General features: G+C 55.2%; 3 protein-coding genes across 3 annotated transcripts; all 3 read left to right on the plus strand.

Moving 5' to 3' along the window:
* Nucleotides 1-468: 468 nt before the first annotated feature.
* Nucleotides 469-2,169, plus strand: LMH87_004180 (uncharacterized protein; the record flags this gene model as incomplete). Its single annotated transcript, XM_056195359.1, has 2 exons — nucleotides 469-926; nucleotides 996-2,169. 2 exons carry the CDS (start codon nucleotides 469-471, stop codon nucleotides 2,167-2,169), a joined length of 1,632 nt encoding a protein of 543 aa, XP_056048995.1.
* Nucleotides 2,170-3,945: 1,776 nt separating this feature from the next.
* LMH87_004181 (uncharacterized protein) lies at nucleotides 3,946-5,419 on the plus strand (the record flags this gene model as incomplete). Its single annotated transcript, XM_056195360.1, has 5 exons — nucleotides 3,946-4,089; nucleotides 4,146-4,250; nucleotides 4,320-4,541; nucleotides 4,599-4,741; nucleotides 4,798-5,419. 5 exons carry the CDS (start codon nucleotides 3,946-3,948, stop codon nucleotides 5,417-5,419), a joined length of 1,236 nt encoding a protein of 411 aa, XP_056048996.1.
* Nucleotides 5,420-6,402: 983 nt separating this feature from the next.
* LMH87_004182 (uncharacterized protein) lies at nucleotides 6,403-8,129 on the plus strand (the record flags this gene model as incomplete). The annotated part of the gene is made up of 2 exons (XM_056195361.1): nucleotides 6,403-6,905; nucleotides 7,001-8,129. 2 exons carry the CDS (start codon nucleotides 6,403-6,405, stop codon nucleotides 8,127-8,129), a joined length of 1,632 nt encoding a protein of 543 aa, XP_056048997.1.
* Between the last annotated feature and the right edge of the window lie 3,464 nt (nucleotides 8,130-11,593).

Consider the following 11,593-nt stretch of genomic DNA (forward strand, 5'->3'; position numbering starts at 1 on the left):
CTCTTCAATCTCCCGGCCTTTGCGTCCAACCCGCCTAACACGAACGACATGCTTCTTCTCCACCCCGATTGGAGCTGTCGTCTAACACGGCTTCTTTTGTTCGCGAATTAAGGCGGCCAGCGAGTGCGGCCAACTTTTTTTTCTCGAGCCATCCCATGCGGGAAGGTGGAGAGCCAGAAAGGCTGCAGTCAATTTATTCATGCATATTCATGTCAACTAGCTCCATCCTGGGAGCAGCAGGTTGGCAATTCTCCTCCGACCCCTGTTGAAGCAGGTTCTTAGCGGCTGGGCTCCAGGCCATTTTAATACACCCCTCCTGTTCTTACTTCAGGAAACTCCTGTGGCTGTCTGTATTAAAACATGGGCGTCACCTTGTCTCGACTGTTCTACATGTCTCGCTCTATTCTGATGTCGTTTCTGTAGCGGATCAAGTCGATTTCACCCTTCAGAGATAAAACACAGACAAAGATGGCCTCTCAAGGCGGCGTGCAGGAGCAATACAGCGGCAAGAATGAAGTCATTGAAATGGCGTCGTCGGCGGCCTCGGGCGAGCATGCCCGCGAAGAGGGCGGCTCCAACGAGGAGTCCGACGTCTACAAGTCGACGTACGACGACGCGCAGGCCATGAAGCGCATGGGCCGAAGCCAGGAGCTCATCCGACACTACCGCCTCTTCTCCATGGTGTCCTTTGTCGGCATGGCCACGGCCGCCTGGGAGATGACGCTGTATCAAATCACGCCGGCGCTGCGCGATGGCGGTCTCCCGGCCCTCATCTACTCGAACATCTGGATCTTTTGCGCCTTTGTCCCCGTCGTACTGAGCCTGGCCGAGATGTCGAGCATGGCACCCATTGCTGGCGCGAAGTATCATTGGGTTTCCGAGTTTGCACCGGAAAAGTACCAAAAGTTCTTGAGTTATCTGACTGGGTGAGCAGCATTCTTTTGCCTCCTCTTCTTCCGCCCTGCTTTGCGATGCTAACAACAAGCTCCCTGCAGCTGGACATCTACCCTCGCACTCCAGGCCGGCAACGCATCCGGGCTGTTCCTCATCGGCACCCTGGTGCAGGCGATTATCCAGATCCACAAGCCCGACTACTCGTTCGAGAACTGGCACGGCACGCTCCTCGCCATCGCCGTCTGTGGCCTCACAGTGGTTGCCAACGTGTACTGCTCCAAGATTCTGCCGTACTGGCAGAACCCCATCTTCGCCATCAACATCCTCGCCTACTTTGCCTTCATCATCCCCGTCTGGTGCAACGCGCCGCTCACCACCTCAGAGCACGTCTGGACCAAGTGGGAGAACTCGGGCGGCTGGTCCAGCCTGACCGTCGCCGTGCTCGTCGGCCAGCTGCCTGCCATCACATCGCAGACGGGCATGGATGCCGCTGCGCACATGTCGGAGGAAGTACGCAATGCGTCGTCGGCGGTCCCCAAGGTCATGATTAGCGTGTTTGGCATCAACTTCTTCCTCAACATCATGACCGTCATCACGCTCTGCTACCACATTCCCGACGTCACGGTGGCGCTCAACGAGCCGACCATGTATCCCGCCATCTGGGTCCTCAAGCAGTCCATGTCGGACGCGTGGCTCACGGGCCTGCTGGCTGTGCAGTGCATCTTCCTGCTCTTCTCCAACTTTTCGTACCTGGCGGCCGTGAGTCGTGACCTGTTTGCCTTTGCGCGCGACAAGGGCTTGCCCTACTCCGCGTGGCTGGCCAAGGTGGACAAGGAGCGCAAGATCCCGATCAATGCGTATTACCTGACAGCCACGTTTGCAGCGCTCCTCAGCCTCATCTACGTTGGCAGCCCGGTGGCACTTTATGCTATCGGCTCGCTGCTCGCCTGCGCCATCATGCAGTGTTTCTGCTTCTCCATTAGCTGTGTGCTCTGGCGCCGCATCTACCACCCGGAGACGCTCCCGCATGCTCGCTTTTCTCTCGGGAGGTTCGGTGTGCCCATTAATGCCGTGGCCGTCTTTGTGGTGGTATGGAGCTTCTTCTGGGCCTTTTGGCCGCAGACATATCCGGTCACGCCCAGTGGCTTCAACTGGTCAATCGCGATCTTTGTGCCGACCATTGTAGTGGCCTTGATATACTACGTTGTGAAGGGCCGCCATGAGTACGACGGCCCTGTCGTGCTGGTTGAGGGTAGAAAGACGCACGTCGCTTAGACGGTGCCCTGCAAGTTAACAATATGCTCTGCACCTCGTCCCTGCATCATGACACGGATTTACGATTTGCATTATAGATATGAATTAAACTTTTCAAACAAATTTCGCACAGCGCGAGCTTCGCCATAAAATATAGGCAGGGGATAGGCAGCAGCGGCGGAACTATGCCCTGAAAGCTCGCTGTGAACAACAATCGTACCAGTATTAGGCCTCCCAGTGGGGGTAATATAGGTGATAGTTACCGAGCCTGGGCAAGCCAATTCAGTCAGTAGGAGTAAAGGGAGGCGGACCGCGCTCCCCGCAACTTATTAGTTATGCAGGCCAGGCCGCTGAGTTGAGCCGAAGATTTTTGCAAGTTCCACCCCTGCGAGCCATTTCCTGCGCATCATACTGGATGCGGAAGCTGCTCTTTGCCTGCAGGTTTTGAGTCGGCTCGCCATTAACTCCGTGCTGTTGATCAGCCCTTCGTCTGCTGTGGTCTTCGTCTCGACCACTTTGCGAAAAAATGATGCGGTTCCCTTCAGCCTGCCATTCCATTCTTCGCTGGGGCATGTCTCAGCCGAACTGTTTCAACGGCTGGTGGCGGGCCGGCGCCACGCTCCGTCCGAGATGAGGGCCCTTGGGTGGAGGGGCATAGCTCATCGGGGCAACGGCTATCGACCTCGTTTTGACGTGTCAGTGGAAGTTTTCTCCATCCCATTCACCAGCCAGCTGTCGGGGGGGGGACTAGGGGGCACAGGGCCAAGGGGACAGGGGGGCAGCAGCTCCAGTCACCGAGCCAGCCAGCCTGATTAACGGTGATGGACAAAAAGGGCACCAGATGGGGCTTGGTCTTGCGACACCCGGACAAGGGTGGCTTCTGGGCTGATGAGGAGGCAAAACTTTTGGCTGCCACACAGTCGTTGCACACGGGTCGGCGAGTCAAGACCCATGAAGAAGTAGGTAGATGCGCACTGCTTTTGACGCACGAGCGAGTAGCTGCAGCTGCTGCTTCGTGCTTGTCAAGGAGAAACTACGTGGCGCGCAGAGAAGCAGCTGCATGGATTCACCATTGTTCGTATGCTTCAGTGTCCTGCAGCCTGCAGGCAGTTCGTTTCTCTTTGTCTTATAATAACCCCCCCTGGCGCTTCTAGATTCTCCAACCGCTACAGGGGTCTGGATAGTGCTCTGCGCGCCACTGGTTTAACTTAATAATGCGCTGAAGCCTATTTAGTTGCAAGGAATTCTTTGCCGTGTCTCGCTGCGGCATCCGTGCCAAGGGTAAAGCCATATCTCTCGAGATGAGGCCCAGCACAGGAGGAGTCTGGAATCTTGTCATTAGGGGTACCCGCGATTCGCCCTGGAAAGCCTAAATTAACGAGCCTGTCTTTGGATGGAGTTTTCCTTGTTCTCCAGGCAGATCACAGCCGGACCATGTTTGTTCCTCCCAATCCACGGGGCTGCATGGCTTCCCTCCCCGGGTAACACTGCCATGCGGAGCTCTGCACCGTTTCTTTGTCTCTCGATCCGTGTCACCTCATTCGATGCTCTAATTTAACCCTGTGTATCCCCTCTGTGGTTTGGAATTTTCGCTTTCATCCGATCTCGCGCGCTCGCCAATCTTCTTCTACCTACTTCCTGCTTTTGCATTGAATCTTTGTTCGTCCTCTTGCACACCATCCTTTGCCTGTCATTTAAGCTGTCTTCAACGGTCGCGTGTTTTGCTCTAGATGGTTGTCTGCGTTGCAACTTTTCTATGACGGCGCTGTGCAGCAGCAAGGCCGAGAGAGAGGGGAAATGGACGAGAACCGCGCTTCGTGGTTGACGGCACCCATGGGCATGTTCCTGGCCTGGTCAGCATCGACGTTTCTGATTAGGGCGTGGGCCAAACTTCGAACCAAAACATGGGGGTTGGATGACTACTGTCTGTCTCTATCTCTTGTAGGTGAAGGGACTGTTCTTTGAGACGCTCCTGTTCACTGACTTTTTTCGTTCAGGCGACGATTGTGGTGCATGTAGCTTGCACGTATCGTGCTATACATTTCGGATATGGAAAACCACTGGCCGCGATAGAGCCAGAGCATCGACCTATACTAGAAAAGGTGACAAGAAAACAGAACATTTCCCAATATCCTGCTTCATTTTTCGAGACTAATCCTGCCAACTTGCAGCTGCTCTACATCACTGAGTTCCTCTATGTGCTGGCACAAGGGCTCTGCCGAGCTTCAGCATCGCTCTTCATCAGTCACATGGCCCAATCCGGTCCGCAAACACGACCAGCCCGAGCATTAGCTGGCGTTTCAGGAGTTTGGACAGCAGCTTCAGCCCTGGCAATAGCTATCCGTGGCAACATTGGTCGCCCATGGTCTACACTGGACGGAACTCAACCATTGGTAATTGGCACCCTGCCGTCGAAGAGGGGTCCATTTCCTGGCTAACTTCTTGCACAGTTCACTCGGTGGTTGTCTATAGAAATCACTGGAGTGGTCATCGAACTGTCGATATGGCTTTTAGCCGCCCATCTAGTCTGGAGTCTCCAGATGACGCTGCGGAAGCGTATCTACATCCTTGGTGCCTTTGGCGTAAAACTACTGTCGGTGCAGATTCCAGGGCAGTCGTCTTTACCGAGATAACTAACACTTTCAACAGACTTATCGTTTTCATCGGGTTTCGTCTCAAATACCTGGCCCCTGCCCGTAACTGGGATCCGACACTCACCAGCATCGTGCCCAGCATCTTCACCCAGGCCGTGCTACACTTTTCCATCATTGCGTCCTGCGTCACGACGCTCAAGCCTTTCCTGCGCCACTTTGACCCGACCTACGTCCTCGAGAGCGCAGACGTGAGCTCCTCGAAGCGCTCGCGGACCAGCACCACCAACCCGTCGCGCGACCCATACTACCGGCTCGGCACCATGAATCGACCGAACCGATCTCGCGACGACCCCAACGACAATATCAACTGGCGCCCGTACCAGGGACCCACGCAATCCGACCGCTACGCGAAGGCCTATCATGACTCGACCGCGACGCAGTCCAGCCAATCCAGCAAAGAGGGCACGCTCTCGCGGCTGGCGCGGACGATAAGCACCAGTTTGGGAAGCGGCACCCAAAGCAAACAGAGTAGCGCAACGCGAAGCAATCATATTGGCGACACAGCTTCGATGAGGACAGACGCATCAGATCGCATAATTATTGAGCGGACGACAGAGGTGTCGGTCGAGCATGAGGACTCTCCAGCAGAGCGTGCAAGTCAAAAAGGGGGAGTATAGAGGATCATGTACAGTATGTATTTTTAGAAGGACGTTTGGCGTATCTGGAAGGGTGATTTTTGGGCCTACGGAGAGAACAGGAAATTTGTTACCTATCTTCAGACTCACTCTAATGTTGGTGATGACGTCGTGTTGGTGAATAGGGTAGCTGCCGTAGGACTACATTGCCAGCTCGCTGCAGGTCAGACTAATTAAAAGTGGCTTTTGAGAATTCAAGCAGGTAAAGATTTGTTCGGAAAAGAAATCAACGAGCCCTTTATTCGGAGATTAGCAGCACTTCTCCCGGGTTGGGGCGATGTTATATTACAACTCCCGTGACATCTCAATGTCCCACTACCGTCACATGCTAGACGCTATGTTGAAATGAACAAGAAAAAGAGACGGTGACAGTATTGGCGTTTACACTTTCGCGCTATACACCACTGGTTTGATATATGGACGCGTATATATTCCGAGAAAGTCCATTCTCGCATCGATAAAAATCAGGCGATAGGCTTGACCTCTACCCACTGATTGGCACTGTACCCCAGACTGTGGCTGTCGATAGGATTTACACTGTGGACCGTTTCGTCCCATCCAACGGCAAGACGAGTGGCCTTTTGGCTTTTCATCCCGTTCTGCAGGGACGACCGATTCAGGGACCCGAAAAAACATCAGCTCATCATCAAAGCACGCACTTGAGATTTCAGACGCTACCTAACGTGTGTTATTTTTGTGCCTGGCGCGGGGTGGTGACGTGAACACTGGCCAGTCCTGGGTACAGCACCACTCACTGTCTTAGCCGCATCCCGCCTTTCCCACGTCGGCCGAGGCTTGCCACCGCAACATTTCTACCGACACTCAGCAACGACGAAATCCGAACCTTGGTCTTTGCTAACAGCCGCGCCCTTTTTTTTTTTACGCCTCAACAGCCCCTGCCATTGCCCTTGCGCTGACCGACATTCGCTCTCTGCGCGCGCCTTTGCGAATGCAACTCAGCAAGCATGGCCGATGACGCCTCTCCGTCGACCGCTGCCCGACCGTCGTTACGTCATGCGAAGAGCGGCGGTGGCAACAAAGCTGACGGCAACAACCCAGCGACGACGACAACGGCCACGGCCACGAGCACGGGTATCGGTGCGCCGCCAGGACATGCCTTGCGACGGGCCAAGACGGCCGCCGAGACGTCTACGCGCCGATTGTCCTCGGACTCGAGCGCCTTTGAGTCGCCGCATCCGCCACCTAGGAGGAGCTCCAACTTTTCCGACTACGGCGTCAACGAGGCCCGGTCGATCCTGAATCCGCACGGCAAAGCCGCCCAAGGCAGCAGCAGCAGCGCCGGCGAGCAAGGCCCCGAGCTGTCGTCGCTGGCCGGCCTGTCGCTGGCCTTTGCCTTGCTGCCCGCCATTGCCGGCGCGCTCTTCAAGAATGGCAGCGCCGTGACGACGGACATCATGCTACTCGGCTTGGCGGGTGTCTTTTTGCACTGGTCGGTCACGCAGCCTTGGTAAGAGAGATGCTTTGATTTCTGTCGACACTCGCGGCGAGGCCGTGGTTTTGTACAACGACGATTTCCAAAGGGCTGACACACACACACAACAGGTTGTGGTACCACTCGGCGCAGCAGGTGCGCATCGAACACGAGGAGAACGCCGCGGACGAGGTCTTTGACGACGACGAGGATAGCGATGACGACGACGACGAGGAATACGCAGACGGAGCGTCGCACCTGGACGACGTCCCGGAAGAAGCAACGGCCCCGCGGGAAGAGGCTGCGACGGACAAGAAGACAACGGCAACAGCCTCGGCCAAGCAGCAGTCTGCCCTCAGCGAGCTCTACCTGCACGAGGTCATGGCGCTCGTGTCGTGCTTCTCGCTGCCGCTCATCAGCGCCTTCATCCTGCACATGATTCGCTCGCAGCTGAGCCGCCCTTCCGAGGGCCTCGTCTCCAACTACAACCTGACCATCTTCATCCTCGTCTCCGAGGTGCGCGTGCTCTCGCACATGATCAAGCTGGTCCAGGCGCGCACGCTGCACCTGCAGCGCGTCGTCCACAGCAGCAGCAACCCCTTTGGCACGCTGCCCACCACCAACAGCCTGCGCATCAATGCCATGCTCGAGCGCCTCGACGCCCTCGAGTCCGACCCTGCCCCCCCGCCGCGCAGCGGCAGCAACAACAACAACAACAACAGCAACGTCCTGCCCGAGGAGGACGAGGAGACGGCCAAGGCCGCGCAGGAAGCCGTCCTGACAAAGGACGTCCGTAACGCCATCCAACCGGAGCTCGACGCGCTGAACCGCGCCGTGCGCCGCTACGAGAAAAAGTCGACGCTGCTGCAGTCGCACGTCGACGCGCACTTTGCCGCCATGGATGCCCGCGTCGAGGACGCCATTGCGCTCGCCGCCGTCGCCGCCAAGAACAGCAACAGGAGCAGCATCCTGGTGCGCGCCTTCGACTCCGTCGTCGCCCTCGCGCTGTTTCCGTTCAACGCCGTGCTGCAGCTCCTGCTCATGCCCGTCAAGTGGCTGCTCTCGCGCAGCAACAACAACAACGACCGCGGCGGGAGCAGCAGGAAGAGGAATACGGCCGCAGCCAGCAGCAGCAATGGAGGTGCTCGTGCGGGAGGAGGAGGTGGCAAAGCGTCTGCGAGAGGCTCCCGAGGGAGCAAGACGGCCGGTCAGCCGCGCTACAGTGGCGATAAGATGCCCTCGCGCCTGGCACGCAAATGATGAATGCTTGACGAGAATGGAGTTTCCTTGTGTGCGGATGTTATGTGATCTGAGTGACGTTTCCCTCTTTCTTTCCCCCTTTTCTCTACTATTCATCTCTTGGATTGGGCGTCAGAGCGCACAAAAAGCTTGACTTTTCTTTTCCATTCTTAATGGGTTTTGCAGCAACATTACGCGATGTTGATTTTTGTCCGGCATCGCTGCACAGCCGACACGATACCACTTACGTTTTACCTTTCTTTTTTTACGCCTCTATTATTATTATATCCACTTGCACTCTTCTGCATCCTCTTTCTTGTTTAAAATAGCGTCCGAAGACTTGAGAAAATAATTGAACCCATGGTCGCTTTAGATTTGCATTCTTGGGGCGAGCTTGACTCTGCTCAGGGTTGCCTGCCGACTCGTGTCCCTCGAATCCTCAGCATAGACGTCTCAGTAAGAAACCGAAACTTGCCGACAGGCATTAAAGACGGCCCGTTTTGTTGTTCTTGGTGGCCCCCCCCCCAAAAAAGGAACCCCTAATGATTTGAGATTGCGCGTGAACAATGACGGGATCAAAGCGCTCACAGCAGGACGCGTTTTAACTTTGGCTTGACCAATCTTCTTCCTCAAAACTGAATGGACGCGTTGAGCAGACGCTAATAGGAAAGCAGCTGCAAATCTCACCCTGCATGAAACTTACTCACAAAGAGAAGAAAGGAAGCTCGTGGCTTTTGCCATGGCTGGCGCTGATGGGTAGTCTCAGTTGGGATAGTACGTGTGTAAGGGTCCATCTCCCCGAAGCATGGGCTTCAATAGATGGCCTTGTTGCTTTTTTTTCTTCCAAGCCAACGAGCTAGTACAACGTCAAAAAGTGTTGGAAGCGCGTCGCAACTCGATCTTCTGGTGGTGGTTGAGAATTGGGGATGCGTATCCACCACGTCCACGTCGTAGTGTATATTTGCTTTTTGAGTGAGTCCGCTACTGATACGCCCGCCAACCTTGACAGAACTATTTTATCAGAAGAGCAAACGACGCTAGACGTGGAGTTGCTTTTGGACAGCGTACCATTCATCTTAATGGAAATGAGATGTGTGCTGTCAGTGCCAGGCTCAAAGAAGGAAGAATTCGTCACTACTCCTTTTGCATTGGTTGCATTGGCTGGCAGCACGAGCCTCATTGTCTGACGCGATGAACAGACAAACACAAAATTGCAAATCTGTACTGCTCGAATTGGAAACCAGATTTCGGATGATTTGGCAAACTGTCGGAGAATATGTCATGCCAGTGGGCACTATATTTATTTGCTCACCATGTTGTGCATGGAACGACGAACAAGGGGTTGCGGGAAGAGGCACGTTAGGCACGGGACACTGGACACACCAGGCGCCGCCCACGAAGCTTTGGACATGGATGCAGGAGGCCGACTACTCCGCTGAGGTTGCAAACAAGAGGCCGCTTTCCAATGCACGAGCCCCAAGCAACAGCCAGCGCAAGTGGCGAAATGCAGATAAGTCCGGGCCTGGCATTGTCTGCATTTTGTTTCAGGTCCAATAAGAGACGCTTACATGGCGGTTTGACAGCGTGGCCGGGGCAATTGAAGCACCGGGTGCCGGGTTGGCCTCAAGCGGTGAACGGGAGAGCGCTGCATGTCTTGTGTGCTGTCGAGCATGCGATGGAAGCATCTGCGTCATGCCGGGGCTGGATATGGTATACATGAGAAGCTATAATCGCTTGACCACTGTATTTCGTGCATGAAGCTTCTTGCTGGCAATGCTATTCATTGAACAATGTTGTCAAAGTGGGTACAGGGACGCCATGCCGCCATTATTAGGCACTTGAGCTGATATTGCGACCAAGGGGGCAGTGCGGGAGGAGGTGTCTGGACCTCGTTCCTCCGTGGAAAGCGCGTCTGAGTCGACCACTGATGAAGACTTTATTAAGCCATCAACGAGCCAGAAGCAGATAGCAGACCGACACATTATTAAATAAAGGCAACGGTGATACCCCCAGGAAGCGCCTGTCTTGGATGTGATCCTGGTTAATAAGGAGAGCCGGGCTATTGCCCAACTAGGGCAGAAAACCGATCGATGCAAAGTCGCAGTGCTAAATTGCAGCCAGAGGAGGCTTCGATCCGGGAGTGGAGAGACAAAGGGCGAAGAGCTGATGAGGAAGCTAGCAGGCCGGGGTGGACGACGAGGCTGGTTTGCGAGACGCTGAGGCTGAAGATGGGAGCATGTCGGTGAGACGTGTTCGTGCTGTCTGTTCCAGCGAATTTGGCTGATGGCGAAATATTAGCAAGGAGCTTGCTTGGCAACTGGATACACGTAGAACAATGTGAAGGCGGAACGAGATGATGACAAAAACAGCTCAGGAGGGTGAGGTGGTCGATGATGGCATTGGCCAGGGGAGGATGTGGTGGCGGGCGTGGCGGCCGATCTTGTGGCGCATCGCAATTTCCTGGATGGCCAAATGGCTCGCTTGCATCGCATGGTTGTGTGGCAGCTGGCAGTTTGGCAGCTATCAGCGCCCTGCACCGCCTGGTATCACCGACCGTCAGCCGTTTACTAACAGAAATCAAATGCAGAAAAGGGAAGGAACCTGCACATGGGCCGGACGCTGTTGTTGAGTGTATTCTCATGTCTCGACAGGTTCCAGTTACTGTAAATGATACCCTGCCTGCTCAGGTCGCTGATATGGTCGCAGATTGTATTTCGGCTGGTGCCGGCGTCGGCGAGTAAGCGGCTTGTCCGAGCCCCGAGCACAGAGGGGCTATATTGCCAAGGACTGTGGTTGCCCCAAGATGTGATACAAGGCGCATCGTGTCATGCAGTGTCTGGTTGCTGCACAGTCTGCACCGCGTTGGACTTGTACAGCGACTGCTCAATCGAAAAAGAAGGTGGCCCAGCAGCATTCCAGCCGACGCAACGGGCGCTAGGCGCGGGGGATATTTTTCACATTCCTGGAATACAGTATGGGCATTCTAGATTGTGATGATGCGGCGGTGTGTTGTTTGTTTTCGTTTGATGGAATTGGGAGAGACGCAGCTTTGCCAGGTTCGATGCATTGCTGCCGTTTGCTGGTGGTGGTGGTGGTCATGGGAAAGTTTTGGACGGGTACCTATCTTTTGCTTCCCACAGGTGAAGGCCCTTACAGCCAGTTGCCAGGTACAAGATGGTACCTGAGTGCGGAGTGCTTACAGCGCCGTCTACCGCTTCGGCCGCCCCTCCTGCCCACTAATAATCTGGAGCAGTCTAGAGGGTAGGTAGCGAGCCTCCACCTGAGCTCTGGGCGGCCGTGGGCTGCATTAGTGCTGTGGCCAGGTTTGCCAGGCACTTTACGGTACCTGGCACTCCTGGCGGGCTGTGGCTGAACATGGATTGGTTGAAACCAGCACACTCTGGCCCAAACTGGCGCGTCCCATTTTGCTGGGACGGCTTCGTGTGGAACTCGAAAACTCCCCTCCCCTGCAAACCTAAACGTCG

Source organism: Akanthomyces muscarius, chromosome 2, assembly GCF_028009165.1.
Source record: "Akanthomyces muscarius strain Ve6 chromosome 2, whole genome shotgun sequence".
Classification (NCBI taxonomy): Eukaryota; Fungi; Ascomycota; class Sordariomycetes; order Hypocreales; family Cordycipitaceae; genus Akanthomyces; species Akanthomyces muscarius.